The sequence below is a fragment of the Hesperophylax consimilis genome, chromosome 16, assembly GCF_061612785.1.
Source record: "Hesperophylax consimilis isolate HC1 chromosome 16, BYU_Hcon_1.0, whole genome shotgun sequence".
NCBI classification, from domain to species: domain Eukaryota; kingdom Metazoa; phylum Arthropoda; class Insecta; order Trichoptera; family Limnephilidae; genus Hesperophylax; species Hesperophylax consimilis.
Window position 1 is genome coordinate 8,360,316 of NC_142851.1, and position 16,687 is coordinate 8,377,002.

The window sequence follows — 16,687 nt, forward strand, 5'->3', positions numbered from 1 at the left end:
TAGTGTGTGTGTTAGTCACCTTCGTGAAACGCCGGGAGCAGGGCCGGCGATTATAGATGGTGTCCGTAGTACTCGGCGGGCGGGTAGTGCGCGTAGCCCTGGTGGAAGGCTGCGTCTGCCGGGGGGCGATGCATCATCTGCGCCTGCCCGTCCATCATGTAACCCATGGTGGCGTCCGGGCTGTACGCGCCACTGGGACCCGCGTGGGGAAACACTGTCAAAAGAAAAACAATTACATTAGATACAAGACATTAACAAACACATTTGATTATCAAATCATTTTAATAAGTACAAATAATGCAGATTTTTTAAAATAAGTTTTTACTCCACACATATAATCTTCGGGATTTTGTGGAGGGTCTGTTTAAGACAAAGCACCACGTCTTGTAACATTTGGAATCGAGTACCCCAGTAACACTCCTTATGTAGATTGCGATAAGGTTTATTTCCACTTAACACCAGCCGCCTCTTATGATTTACGCAAGAAATAGAATATTTAAATGTTTTACTATCATTTTCTAAAGAATATGACACAATGTAATAATAATAATATTTGGATGATTTTTATAGCGCCGTTTTTGTGCAAAATCACCTCAAGAACGCTACAATACAATAATTTACAATAAAACCATAACATATCCGAGTTCTTGAGCAAATGAACGATGAATCGTTCTCACGTGGAAAATGTCAATCATGTACACACATTTGACATGTGTTTAACGTGTCTCCGTTTAAATACAATTCTCGTTGTACTGATGTATAAACACGATTAATATTTACACCCTTAATGACGTCCTGAAAGCTTTTCAGCAAGGACATGTGAGAAATCTTAAACAGAATTGTTCAGGCTAATAAATCTGATTTTCTTTTTGTCTCTCCGCCAACCATAAGAATGTCCATTACCCGGCACGGTCCATTGATTTACGAGAGTTATTACTACTGCAGGGTCTCTATCGAGGATGTGGGGGGATGGAGCCGTTACCAGGATAACAGGAAGCGATAAAGGGAGACTCCTGACGGAAGAGGGAACCAATACCACCATTCCTTACAATGGAAAGACATTACCTAACTGCTGGGAATTATGCACTATCGAGGGATTATTGGAGAATGATTTTATGTGGATGCGACATTACAAAAGCGATATTTGATGTGTTGTGGTAATATTGGCTGTTTATTTAAAGTGGAAAGATGCACCTAACAATCTCAAGCACATTAAATGACGAAAACCAAGAAATTTTTTAAGAAAATCTGTTTTTCCTCCTTCATATAATCCTGGCCTCTTCAATATCCTCAATAATAAACTCTTTCCTACAGCCCTACCTTAACCCGCCTCAGTATGCTGCCCAATGCGGTGATATAATTCCCCTGTCTCTACACTGTATACTGAGGTGTTGAAAAAATTAGATTTTTATACTGTAATTTTCGAAAAATATCTCTTTGAGGACATTGTAATGGTAAAAAGCAATGAAATTACAATTAGGTACCATTTAATCATGTACATTTTAACGATAAAACTAGTGTTCACATTTACAAATGTCGCGTATCATTACATTGAAAAACTTAATTTCGTATCTCTAATATAAACATTATTTGTAACCCAATTTCATTGATTGTGAACTGAAGCTTTAATGCGGGTATGGAAATGTGGTGATCATAAATATTATCATTTCTCATGACAGGGATTTTCTCCAAACATACTGAGTCTGCAATCGGGGTTGGGAAAAGATTTAGCAGGGGTGCTGAAATGGGAGGAGATGGTTTCTAAAAGAAATGGTCAACGATTTCCTGTTATTTTAAGAACATAGGAATTCGTAGGAAATACAGGAATATTTTTTCGGGATGCGGCTTAAATTTTGTCCTACTTAATAATAACTTTATTTAATTATATCACATGATCAGTCAAACAAGGTGAGATTCATTATTAGAATTAGAAGTAACGTGTTATGAATATGTTCATGTTCATATATCACGTGAATAACGTTAATGCATCCCAATCTACGTGATGTTGGAGCATGATCACGTAGCTCGGGCTAACGTGGATTAATAATTGCCCTCCGTATAAACCAGTATTATCCACCAATTTATACGAGCACGATAAATTCATTAGCGTAGATGGTGGAAGCTCTACTGGACGTGTTTGGTTCAAAGGTGTGATAATAGTGTTCATAGTTATCTAAAAAATAAAATTTGGCTTTGTTAAAATATGAAAACGAGAACTTTGAGGAAGCTCATGTACAAATAAGATTTAAAAAAGCTGACTGATATGGAAATATAATTAATCCGTTATTCAATAATGTAATTATTGCAGAGTTTGGTTAATTAGATATTGTTGCGCATTTGGTATTGCAGTTATTTTAGGCATCAATTTGCAATAGCCTAACACTGACAAAGTTTACAGCAATATGTTATGGTTGGCCAATGTTGGCAAACTATGGCTAATAATGATTAATCATGAATCACTAATTTGTACTCGGGCACGATGCGATGGATCATGGTTTGATTGCGATAGATTTATTGGCTGATTAGAATTTTAATTAATGATTCTACGTTGAGTCTACAGCAGTAAATAGTGATTATTCATAAGCTTCAACTGTCAGCCATAGTTTTAAAATAATATACAATGCATTCGCATTATAATACTTTGTTTGTAAGTGTGGTAACATACATGCTGTGGAAGTGTTAGAGATTTCTTTGTTGTTTTTGAATAATTTCAAGCTTTACATCCCTTTTAAAGACAGAAAAAACAATAGAATGGCGTGTGTCAGGAATTTGAGTTTCAATTATTCTTTTGGAAATGGGAACTCAGCATGAAAGGGGAGGGCTTACGTTGCGAAACTGGAAAAGTCATACACATCCTGAGCACAATTTGCAATCCATCCCGTCCAACCCTTAGTTAGTTATGGTTAGTTATACGGGCGGGGGAGGGCGCTTTCTGGTCAGAGGAGAGAAACAGAAAAAAGGGAAAAAGAGAATAATGTCCGAAACCGTTGACCCGTTCTGGGTTATCCATCACTCTCCGGCCTAGGGGCGCCGAGGGGGAGGGAGGGGGGAGGAGATAGGAGCAAGGGGTTCACGGAGAGCGAGGAAATGGCTACATTTTAACAGGGTTATCGTATATGAACATGTATGCTGTCAAAGGAAAAGGTTTCATTTGCACATACCGATTTCTAAAAAAAATTACTTACCCACCCTGATTTGCAATTTTCGCCAGAAGCTTTAGCAGTGTCATAGTATTTAAATGTTTACCAAATCTATGAAAATCTACACGATGAATTGAAAAAAATTATAAAAAGTTCAGTGAATCATCGTATTTTGATTCTCTACGTAGCTATTTCGATAAAAATGTCAAAAATGTGACAAAACGAAACGCGCTTAAACATCAGTAATATATCAAAAGCGGTCTGTACAAGCCCAAGATAAAGTCAATGATTACAAAATAACAATTAAAAATCCTGTGTAATATTATTTTTTTGTTGATAATGAATTAATGCTAACGACATTAATTTGAATCCTCAAAAGCTGAATGAATATACAGGCGTGTGTTGGGTGTAGTGTGTAGTAGGATTGGGGTAGAGGAGAGTGTTGGGGTAGAGAGTTGGTGGCGGTGGGGAGTAAACTGCCTTTCTACGCTCTATTGCCAGATAACGGTCCCCAAGTTCCCTATTAGACGCTCGGAACTAATTGCCGCAGGCCATTCTCACGTCGCTAATAAATCTAAAATAGTCGAAGACGTCGGTTTCAGGAGACGCGACCCGAGGTGCCACTGAGTAGCTCTCCTTCTCTATGTATGCCCGTTGCCCGTTCCCGCTACTTGTCTAAGGGAGAGCTATTGGTTTTTATGCGCGAAGAAAAGTAATTGCCTTCAATACGAGCCGGCCCAAATGAAAGTCTTTTTAATAAGAACCGAATAGATTGAAACCTCAGAAGGGAAGCGTGAAAGAGAAATGAAATGAGCTGCCGGAAAATACTGCTTAAACTGTTTCGGGTTATGAGGAAAATCATTTGAAAACTAATGGATGCGCAAGAAGGTAAGAAATCAGGTTGTCAGCAATTTACCGTATAAAACTATGATGTAGGCGGTAGGAACTTCAACTATAAATTAATGCTCCTTTCTTGACGCCATTACGGCTTAAATGAACAGCGAAAATAGAGCAAGCAAAGTAAATAAGTGGTTAAAAGAATGATGTAGGAAGGAGTTGTCTACTGTCTACTGTACTGTGGAGGGCGGAGGTAGGTACCAAGGAACCTCGTCTGCCGCCTAATGGCCTTCAGAGCGCAGTAAACAATTACTAGCGCGCAGTTGATGGCCTTTAACTTTACGGCCGCCGCCGCCGTTTTCCGTGTGTGCTGTGCGCCGTGTGCCGTGTGCCTAGTGGGAAGGGCGGCACTCTCTAGGGCGGAATCTTGGTAAACACCAGACCAATAATGTGTTTGTGTGTCAATAGTGCTGCAATAAGGATGAACTCGCCGTTCGGTGTTAATTCAGCTCATCAGGAAGTGTACACGAGCGTTTTTTTCTTCCCATCATCTATTTTCATTTCTTCAACAATCCGCACTATCTTGTGCTGAAACCATCTAAGAGTATTTTTAATATAGTAAATTGCACTTTGACAGATCGGCTTTACGATATTCTGAAAAACCGATTGTTTCGAATTTATTAAAATTTTCGATATGCTGTCAAAGCCATAACAACAACCAAAAATAATTGTACTAGCAATAAGAAAACCTTGAAGGCACGATTGAAAAGGGATGTAAAAGGATTAAAAGAGCACCACCAAGCCAGTATAGGTTGCAGGTATCACACTATTTATGTTCGTAGACTATAAAGGTTCGTATGTGTAAAGGCTTCTTTGGAGTTACTCTTGTGGATAGGTTTGAAAGCTTTTAGTGATCACGCCGCGTCCCACGGGTATGCTCTACCGTGATCAGCCCCCACCCCAACCCCCCAACAACCCCACCCCCTAAACCACCCCTCACACATACCTCCCAGGGTAGCACAAGGAGGAGGAGATTGTCAATCGATACTTAAGTTTGTAGCTGATTACTGGCAATATTGGTAATGTTCCCATTATAATTACAAGCACACCGAGAAATAATAATACTCAGACGTTAGATGAAATTTAGTTCAGATATACGATACAGCTACCAATAAGTTTTCAATCAAGTTTGTGGAATTAATTAAGATATGAATATGACGTTTGATTGGAATAATCTAATTAGGGATGCTTGGTTCTTGTGATATTAGATTTCTGAGATTTTCCATGGATTGTGTAGTGACTAAGTAATATTATTTGAAAGCACGGGGGAAATTTAAACACATTATTCATTAGAAAATATTATTAATGGTTTTGATATCTTACCTGCTCTGTTGGATTGGTCGATCATTGGTTGTACGATCCTACGCCGTGCATTGATAAACCTAGAACAAAAATACAAAGATATTAGTATTATTTCATAAACAAGACCATTATAAAAAGAGGGAAACATTTTATCTACATAAATAATATGATTTTGTTACAATAAACCTAAATAATTTAAGTAATTTTGATATATATTCAACAATTTTGCTTTAACAATCGTTAAATGTACAATATTATAATGATTCGGATAAAATATACCTGCTGACAAGCGGTGATAACTGATAATAAATATAAATATATCCATAAAAAACAATGTATTAAGTGTTCGGACGAAATAAAACTGGCGTGAATTTCACTTACCAACTTATTTCCTTGCCAAAATTACACATGAATGAAATTTAACTGACGTGAATTAAAGTTACCAGTTTGTTATCTTGCTAGAATTAAACATGGACGAAATTTAAGTGGCGTGAATTTCACTTACCAATTTATTACCTTGCCAGAATTGTACACCGACGAAATTACACTGGCGTGAATTAAAGTTACCAGTTTGTTATCTTGCCAAAATTACACATGAACTAAATTACACTGGCGTGAATTTCATTTACCAGTATATTATCCTGCTAGAATTACACATGGACGAAATTACACACGGAAAGAATTACACTTAACTAATTAAATTCCAAATATCAAAAATCTGTTTTTAAATGGCATCTGTTATTAGTTGTGTGCTAAGATAAAGGTACATTGAAAAAAAAAACAAAAGTTAGATTAGGTGTACCATTCAGGTGTAATTTAAGCACTTAGGTGTATTTTCATCTATGTGTAATTCATGCATATGTAATTTCGTCATGTGTCAAAAAATACACCAAATTCTTTTCACTAAATTTAACTTAATCGAAATCCAAAACTATTACTTTCAAAATTTTCGAAGACTTTTACATAAAAAAAAACATTCTAAAATCTTAGAATATAATCTGATCATTTTATTTTGTGTTGAGATTATTTATAGAGTGATACGTTAGCAATGATTACATGTAAACCGCTCCAGTCCCGGAGGTGCCGTTTGTCGCCAGCGAGTAAATAATATTTTCAAAAAAATAATAAAACACCGAGTCGAGAGTATGTAGCCGCGAGCAATTTGCGGGGAAACTGGATATTTATATTATAAAACGAGAAAGGGAAGAATTGCGAGCGAGACTGCTAAGCCACCCATGTTACTATAATTGATGTCATGGGATACGGAGACTTGCATTTTTTCCCTTTAAAACATCCGATTATGAATAAAACTAGAATACATCAGAGGAACAAGGATAATTTGAATATAACTCATATCCTTTATAGACGATCGTAACAAATACAGTAGGAAAATATATGCAGGTGGAAATGAATAGAAGTAATTGTAAGTAATAATAATATTTGGATGATTTGTATAGCACCGTTTTTGTGCAAAATCACCTCAAGGGCGCTGTACAAATTTACAATACATTTCTACAATGATCTATGTTATTACTAACTATATTTGGAGATAATATACAGTACAATATATTAGCGAAATTTAGATACAGTATTTGGACATAATTGGAAAATTGGATATAACTGGACATTCTCTCAGGAACGGTATATTTAATTTAAGGGTATGACAGCTTAACAAGGTAAGTTTTTAGTTTAGTCCTGAATTCTGTTGGACTTGTTATGGATCTTAGTTCCGGAGAGATTTTATTCCAAGCCTTCGGCCCTGGTACTCCGAAAGCGCGATCACCAAACTTAGTATTTGGCTTGCGCTTAGGTTCATAAGTCTGCCTACAGCTGAAGATGTTGCTGATCTAAGAGTTGACTGCCTCAGACCAGTGTTTTCCAGGACGCATAGTTCAGAGATGTAGGGTGGGTAAGATATTATATCAGGGTGATTTTTAGCACTCGTGAAGACAGGTGTTATCTTTCCTAAATGTTAGTGTTATATTATTATTTCAGGAACCAAACAAACCAATCTTATTTTTTTAAACAATTTTCTATACTATTATCTATTCTATTTAACCACTATTTATTTAACTAACTAAAAACTCGGTCTTGGCACACATTTTTCCCCCTTTCACTTCATACATACTCTTCTATTATTTTGACTCTTGACATGGCCCGACTATCTGGTCCACTTGATCGTACCATATCTTCATCGAGTATCCCTGACTTCATCTACTATTTTACTTAGACGCCTTTCTTCGATTATTCACTCTATTTGTCCAGACCATTTGAGAGTCCCTTTTTTAACCTAACGCACTGCATTATTTGCGGATCTCCACATTTATTACACGATCATACATGATTTAACCACACATGTGCATCATGGATCTCATTGATATTTATTCTAAGTCTGCTATGAAATAGTTTATTTCAGTGATATTGCTTTGTAAATGGATGATAAAAGCAGTTAATAAATACAATGTATCCAGAGATTTCTGCTTTGTGACTAAGAGGAAAGCAACATAAAAATGTTTGTTATTTATTTAACATCAAATAGGTACTGCATGTATCGATCCTATTTTTCACATAAAACCTTTATTTCCTGATTTGAAAGGGATTTAAATTCGAAAACCACTTTCACGATGCATGTTTTGTTCGGATTTCTGTGTTGGTGCATAAAATAAAGATTTCTCATTTTCTCGCTCCATGAAGACATTACTTCCCTTGTATCGCGCAGACGGCCTTATGAATAATTTCCCCATAACCCGTGATTGTGGATCGCGATAGATTTTTGTTCCTTCACCTCTAATCCCCTGTGATTCCACTTTACAATAACATCGATTCCCGAATCATTCTTGCGGTAACGACTATGTAGGGGTAAACCAATATTGTGAATATGGAAAATCACAAGAGAAACTCGCTCTACTAAGTACTTTTCACGACTTTACACGAAAATAAAGATTTTTTGGTTTTATATAATAAACTCAATAAAGTGACTAAAGACCAAACCAGCCTACGCAACAAAACCAAAAAATCAGTTAATTATAAAATTTGAATAGGGACTTAGAATTAAAGACACAAGTGTCATTTACTAACAGGATAGTTATTGTCAGCGATATTAAAAATTATATATGATAAAGGCAGAAAGAAAGAAAAAAAATGAGTTGATTACATAAGTAAAGGAAACATAGAAGAAGAAAAATAATATACATTAGTACAGAGTAAATTATAACAATTAAGAAGAAAAACAAAAACCAAAACACCTGTTTTGCTGTGGCCTAGTTAAAATATGCAGCGCTAAGCCAAAATTTTATTCTTCAACAGCATACTAAAAACATCAGCTACATTAGCAAAAGAGTTAACAACCAATCTATTTATAACATAATTGCAGCCTGAAACCGTAGTATAATTGTCACAATAATACATACTCCCGAGAACCTTGATCTAATGGTAGGAACTTGAAATTTGATCAAATATATATCAGGCTAACTGATAATTTTACTTAAAAATATAAGATCAAAAACTTTTGTTCTGTCAATTAAATTCAACGAATGTAGTGAACAATCTTAATGTATTGATTCTAAAGGAATTCCTAAAAGCCTAAAATTAAAACACCATTTATTTACTTAATAATAATGTCAAATCAATCACTCTCCTTAGTTTTTGGTGATGACAGAATTTAATAAAAGGATTGTGTGCTGAATTCAGTTTATTCTGAAACTGAAGGTTTTTGTTTGCTGATAAATTAAAAATATATATCATTAATAATGTCCAAAGAATCGTTTTATTTGAATTTTGTTTAGGCATGTTTGACTTTGGTAGGTATCTAACATTGATTTATAATTTTGTTTAGGCATGTTTGGCTTTAGTAGGTATCTACCATTGATTTATAATTTTGTTTAGGCATGTTTGGCTTTGGTAGGTATCTAACATTGATTTATAATTTTGTTTAGGCATGTTTGGCTTTAGTAGGTATCTACCATTGATTTATAATTGTGTTTAGACATGTTTGGCTTTGGTAGGTATCAAACATTGATTTGTAATTACCTATAAACTTATCTTATACCAATAACTCATTTCAAAGTATTCATTGCATAGGTTGGTGTGGCCCAATTTGGTTATATCGCTAAATAATTTAATTTAAAAAAATGATAAATATAAGGCACATATTTGTGTGGATTTACATGTTTATGTTCATTTCAATTATGTAACAGAAAACAATTTACTGAAAAATCTACAATGGTATCGCGATTATCTTTTAGTTTAGTCAAATACTTAAATTACCCACATACCTGAGGTTAACTTTTGAATTGAATTGATAAATATTTTCAGATTAATTAATAAACAGTCGATTTGATTGTCTCGATCAGTCTGAATGTTGTATCTTGAGGCTGATACATTTTAAACTTTTAAGCGTATGTATTTTTAAAAACTTTTTTTTGTTCGACTTTTTAGTCCGACCGAGTGTTTTCAAGTAATGAAAGATACAATATAAGATGAGGAACAGATTATATTATGGCAAAACAGAAGTAAGACAGCCTAACCAACATATTGGAACACGTATCAGAAAACAAACTTTTGCAGTCTTCATTAAAACCTCCACTAATGAGTTTATTTTTATTTGGCTTTGTATTTTGCATATGTTTCTTGTATTTTGCTTTTCAATCTCCGAAAGTTTAAACGCAGAAGGGGGTAAGATAGACCGGGGCACCGGAAGTCTAGCGCTCACATGGGGGGGGGGGGGGGCGATGGGGGTGCAGGGGCAACTTGGAGGGTCGGGGTTGCTAGCGCCCCTCGCTTGTGATTAATGTACCCGACAATCAAATTGCCTAGAAAAACATCCAGAGATGCATCTGACTACTGTCGTGAATACCGGAGCGCATATGCGATTTTGTCACATATTCACATGTATTATGCAGTGCGGTGGCGGACATTTCACTGTCCCCAAAGCGAATAAACAAAACAGACGTAAACTATTTCAGAGCTTCTTTTAGTAAAAAATCATCCTAAGGATATAATTTATTTCTTCCTACGGTACTTAATTTGACTTCTCAACTAGAATGGGATATTAACAAGTGATAAAATGAACTACATTTGAACGAAAACTTGAAATATTTATTTAATTTTTCTTCTATAAAAAAGCTTTTTTCCTTATTGGCGTGAGCAAATAAATTAACTTTAGATTTAAAAGGAGCGGCGTATCAAAAATACGTTTTTTACATTATCTCCACACTGGAGATCCCCAAAAATAATAATCCTTCAGGCCTATGTCATCTTTGGGGATACTGTGTGGAGGATCTTTTTGAGGGAAGAAGTGAACATGGATCTTGAAGAGACCCATGTTGTAGGATGGAAGAAACACAGAAGCCGGCAAATCGTTCCACAGACTAGCTGTTGAACTCAAGAAGCAACCCACTCTCATGTGACTGATATCAATCGTGTACATATGTTGGGCGCGCCTTGGTGTGTTTCCCGACTATGTACCGGTGCTAAAGGGATCAATGACGCTAGTTCCTAGGAGTATCTTCTATTATAATACCGGTAGAACAAGGATAGCATACCTACCTGACGCCTGTGCTCTAAGGATTGAAATCTATTTGTTAAGAGAGATTAATCTATCAAACGGACTGCCCGTTTCTGCAGAGTCAAAGGTTTTTCGGGTATTTAGGGGCTCCAGATCAGAGGTTTGTTTAATTTATTACTTAGTCTGAGAACAGAATTAAGTAAGTAATTATTTTTTATTGATTCAGTCAGGTTTACGAGGGGCTGCCCAATCCGTCAGGGTTTTCGCACTTCTCCACGCCACTGGTATCATCCCTGTGTTGGTGTCACAACCCCATGCGGCATTCCACGTGTGTGCGAGTCCCACCCCCTCCAATATAATACATGCATGCTCGCAGCTCTCGGGGAGTCAAGGGTTGTTGTGCATCGTGCGTGTGAAATTATCGAAACACAATGGATGGTTCAAAACAGTCGTCACTCTTATTATGTTTGCCAGATAATGCAGTGTGGTCAGAATGCACTAATCGTGTGCGCGTCGGGTTACATTGACTACCCAAATACATAGATTATTAGCATTTTAATCCTTTGATGAGGGTCTTAACAGCGCTATAATTTTTATTTATGTGAAAATACATTATAAAATTATAATATTTGGATGATTTAAATAGCGCCATTTTTGTGCAAAATCACATGCTGCTGGTGATGTACAAATATACGATACATTTCCACAATTATATCTATCTTAGACTAGTCAAACTATTATCAAATGATAAACAAGTTGCATCTACTTGTTCGTCGATGTCCAATACAAAGCCATATGTACAATACATTTGATGTGATGTACATATGTCATTATTACTATTATTTATTAACATTTTGTACAGACAGATAATATAAAGTATTATTCTTACCTGGTAGGTCACTTGAGATTGACACTGTTTATTGTTTATCAGAGAAATCTAGATACGGTTCGCACGCACAACATAATTATATTATATATTGGATATAACAGTGAGCTTAATAAAACTTAATTCGGGAAAGAAAGCAATACACAATTAAAAGGATTTAAAAAATATATAGAAAACGAATTTATAAGGGAATTCAATGAAGAGTGTACAAAAGTTTTAAAACGGACTTAAGATAGTTAATAGAATAATATTTTATTAATAAATATATTCAGAATAATGAGGCTGCTGAGAAAATATTCTTTTTCGTTTCTGCAAATGTTAAAAAAAATTGAAAAAGTAAAATCAGTTTTATTTTCGTTACAATAAATGTGCATACTATTTAATACACATGCTTAACTTTTACACAACTGATAAATAACCGTTTTTGAATTTTAAACGTTTTTTTGTTTGTTTTTATTGTTTGTGTTTTTGTTATATTTATTAATACGAATAACCTATAAAATATATAAAGTTTTTTTCGTTTTACAATAATTATCATGTTGCATTGTTTTTAGAGAAACACTCGTTTTAGAAAGACGAATTTTTATTTATTTATTTATTGTAAGAAACAAACAGCAATTTTATACAGGATGAGTTATACAAGAGGTTAAATATGAGGTAAGCCAAAATAGTTTCTTATGCTAATGTTGGTTAATATGATATAATACAAAATTGTAATTGGTTATAACCATTAACTGAAAATGAAATTAACAAAAAAAAGAAAAAAAATCCTATAAATATATTAGAAGGAAGAAGGAATAGGAAAGGGCAAGAGGGAGAGGAAGATGGGATGGGGACAGGAGATGCTCATGTTGTACCTTTTCTATAACTGTGCATTAATTTAATTAACATTTGTGGTCGTACGCTTGACTTACATACATAGGTGATTAACGTTTTAATATTGTTTTTGTTTATCAGTTGTGCAAAATTTAAAATATATTTATTTTTTTGGCCCGTAATATGCATGTTTGAAATAAGAACAATATATGTGTTTAGGACAATAATTATTGTCAATAATAATCAATAATCATTATAATGAATGGTTATTTTTTTACTTTAATTTTCCCAGATAAAAGTGCATTTATGTTTCATTTTTGTATTGTCCGGAGCCAGTGGGGATTTGGCATTCATATTTGGAGTATATTTTAAGGCGGATGACAGTAAGGAAGGGAAGACGGGTAAGATGAAAGTTAGGAAGACCTTATCAAATCTGGTTACAAAAAACTGCTAGATCTATTAGAAATAATTTTTCGTTTTTGAATGGTTGTCTTTAAACAGGGCGATACTGAAAGTATTTACCACTCATTTTATATTCAATAAATGTGAAAAATACATGTGCGTATTGCAGTCGCTGGGATTCAAACCAGGGCTTCATCCGGATTCATAGTGGAAGATCTTAAGCTCTTAACATTTGGAAAATCAGGTCGTTAACAATAACACTCCTTAAGTAGATGGCTATAAGGTTTAAATTCCACTTAACACCAGCCTAGTGTTTTGATTTTTACAAAAAAAAAAAACAACATCAAAAAGTGTGTTTTATTTTATTTTGCCTTATTCAGGCACAAATATTTAAGTCTTTTACGATAATTTTCTACAAAACTTAATTTGCCAAATTAAACAATAATACCATAACCGAGAAAGGGTTCGTAAGTAGGATATGTTGAGATTTAAAGCAGTTTTTATAGGCCTGATACTTCTGAGCTTTTAAAAAAAATAATCCGAAAAATTCTCAGTTATTTCAAAGGCGAAGATGTTTTCTAATCGCAGTATTTAATTAAAGCATTTCAAATATTTCTAAGCGATCAAGTTTTCAAACCAGAATCACATAATTTTGCATTACTTCTTAGTGCTTCGTCTTAATGTCGTATTCGTAATAATATTTTCAGTAGGCAGCGGAAATTATAAAAACATGAGCTATGATGCACTGTTGTACCCACCAAGATGCCAAATTGTTTGATCTATTTTTTTTTATTTAAATACTCAATAAGTGTGTTGAAATCTTGGGCGATACCGGGTAGTAATTTTAGATGAATAACTATAAGTTTGTTTATAAACCAGAATTTATAACAAGCCAACAACCAATTTTGTAAATTATTGCATCGCATTAGAAAAACAGAGAAAACGGTGTTTACGTGAACAAAAATAAATGATATAATTTTCTTGTATACAATATTATATTCTCACATAAATCACTCGGGTTTATACCAGTAAATTAAAATAGGTATATTTTTAGCCGTGATATTAGAATCAACTTGAATATCGTAAGAATATTTCGATTTTTTACAAATTTTTTCCCACGTACATTTTTCTTGTAACCAACATGCATTATATCAATATTCTTTTCGTTTATACATACGTACTTAAAAATATTAATTTCGGTTGTGCCTCCGTCTGTAACTCCGGTTCAATGAACCCTAGAAATTTTATTTTTACTAACTTTCATTTTCTAAATTGGAAGTGTTTGCTTGAAGAATTCAGTCAAGCGGTAAAGTACCTACCTATCAAAATATTAATTTAGGTTGTGTGTCCGTCTGTAAATCTGTAGGGAATTCTAAAACTTAGATCAGCTTTGAATTTAAGTATCATTATCAAAAGTGGAACTGATTGTGTGAAAAAATCAGACAAGCGATGTTATTAATTATTAATTATTAATATCTTCATTTTCTTTTTCATAATTGGAATTATAATATCACGTGGTTTTTCAAGGGGCTGTGCTAATGCCTCTTAATATTTTACTATAAATATTGCTAAATAACGGTTTGTTTTTTTGTTTATTCCCATCATTCTGTATTTCGATCTAAAAAGATACTTGTATTTAACTGAATTACAAAATTTTGTCAAATATTTTATTTCGAACTTTTCAAAAATCTGTTCATGTAGAAATTAACCTTAAATGTAGGTAATTATTGGTAATATAAAACATTTGTAAACTAGCCTGTTTTGACACAGGATATTCCTGTCTCACTAGGAATCGCAATAAACATAGATTTTCAATAAAAATAAATTATCTAACGTATTGTAATAGTCATTCTTGTTTTTTTTTAAACTTTTCTGAGCGCCTTAGAAATGATTTAAAAATAAAAGTGTAAAATATTGGCCAAATATTATTAGTATCAGAAAGTCCCACGAAGAAAATGGGTAAAAATAGACCGGTATTTACCAGCGAAGTCCCTACGGAGAAATTGTATAAAAACGGAGCTACAAAATTAGGCAAGCGTTATAATATATTATTAAATGCAATATAATATTGAAAGAGTTAATTATTTGTGTGTGAATCGTCAGCAGTATCATCATCATCATTCATACAACCATCGCCCTGTCATCTGCATGCTGCCAAGGACCCGAAAGAGTTACAAGGGGTGATTATAATTGTAAGTTTGGAAATAACACGAGTCGCTGGGGGGGGGGTTTTCTCTAACACAATCAATATGGTGCTGTGATGTATCGTCAGCTTCCCCCCTGTCTCCAGTCCCCCCGGGGTGCAGCAAATGCATTCAGAAAGAATTCATTATTCGCGGCAGGGGGAGACGGGCATTAAAGGCAATTATTACATTTTACATTACGGACATTATGGTGCATTCATTTTGCCAGATAGGTTACAAATTTGTAAAATGGATTACGATGCGGAGCGGATTAAGCTGAAGGATTCTGAGTTAATCTGTTTTGTGTGTTGTGAATAATGTTGCAATTGCTATCAAAATTCGTGTAGGTAGGTTCCTATAAGATTAATAGTTCATAAAATAACATTGTCTAAGTAATAATCTAGTTAGAAATAAATAATGTATTTATTTTTAATTTATTTATTCAAGTTCTCCATAAAACGGTTATGCACCAATATATTGCTGAGAAGATTACAAATTTGTGGTACGTGTAAGTATGAAAGGTCATGGTACATTTAGTACGGGTTGTCTCAGAGAATTTGAACAATTCTTCAAATTTCAAAGTTAATTTTCAAGTTCCGTCATTATTTCAGTTCTGTCAAGGAACTAGCCTATAATGATATAATAACATAACTTGGATAGGACTTTCATAGAACCCGAAAATGAACGTTGAAATTTGATGAATTGTTCAAATTCTTTGAAATAACCCATCCATAGAGTTATATTATTAGATCTGTATTGGGTAACGAACACTGTAGAAATAATTTTAAGAACATGACCACTAATATTTTTCAGTTTGTTATAATAAAGTGCACTTGAAGTGAATTGACACTAAACTTCACTATGTAAATGCTATATTATTATACGGGTAATTTTACTATTTTTGTTACCTTATTGAAATTGAAATAACATTGTTCAATTACCATTGGCGTGAGTTGTGAGAAGTTGATTTAAATTTACACAAGGCTCTCGTACGAATGAGTAGTTTGCGGAAAGAGGGTACGAGCATTCCCAGAAATGGAGAAAAAACAGTAGCAATGTTTGTCGGAGGCAAATAAACATCATTATTGTCGTTGGCTCCTATTGACCAAGCGTCGGATTTAGACGTCCATAGACTTGGAAGCGTTTGTTTTGCGGTAGCACCGCCGGGGCTCGGTATTGCCGAAAGCTTACCAACGAATTCATTTCAAATCCCCTGGAAATAGCCTGATGAAACGGCCGATATGACTTAAATAGGCCGTTTAATGCATTTGACACGTACGGATAAAGTGGCGGCTGCCCTTTGGCGCGGAGGGTAAAAGAAAAAAGAACACACCCGAACGTAAAAGTCGGTAAGGCATTCGTAATAGCAATACGGCGGCAAAATTAATCTTACCTCTATTCTGCGATCCCAATACCGTTCTCCGCCACTGTTACATGATTTCATATTGAAAGTGATGGAAATCTCAGGTATTCTTGTTATATTAATGGAGAGAATAAGTTCTCCAAAACCTTATAGTTGTAGATTTGAGAGTGTAAGGGTACGCATAGTATATAA

The 16,687-nt window shown here is 34.4% G+C and overlaps 1 protein-coding gene across 2 annotated transcripts in view; it reads right to left on the reverse strand.

Annotated features, from left to right (window-relative positions):
• hth (Meis homeobox homothorax) overlaps positions 1-16,687 on the reverse strand; it is a 516,737-nt gene that overhangs the window by 4,536 nt on the left and 495,514 nt on the right. For both annotated transcript variants that reach the window (XM_089640857.1, XM_089640856.1), the window contains 2 exons: positions 5,361-5,419; positions 20-214 (listed from right to left, as the gene is read on the reverse strand). In XM_089640857.1, the coding sequence (XP_089496983.1) occupies positions 51-214; positions 5,361-5,419 (223 nt within the window). In that variant the 3' untranslated portion in view covers positions 20-50. The remainder of the gene's footprint in view (positions 1-19; positions 215-5,360; positions 5,420-16,687) is intronic.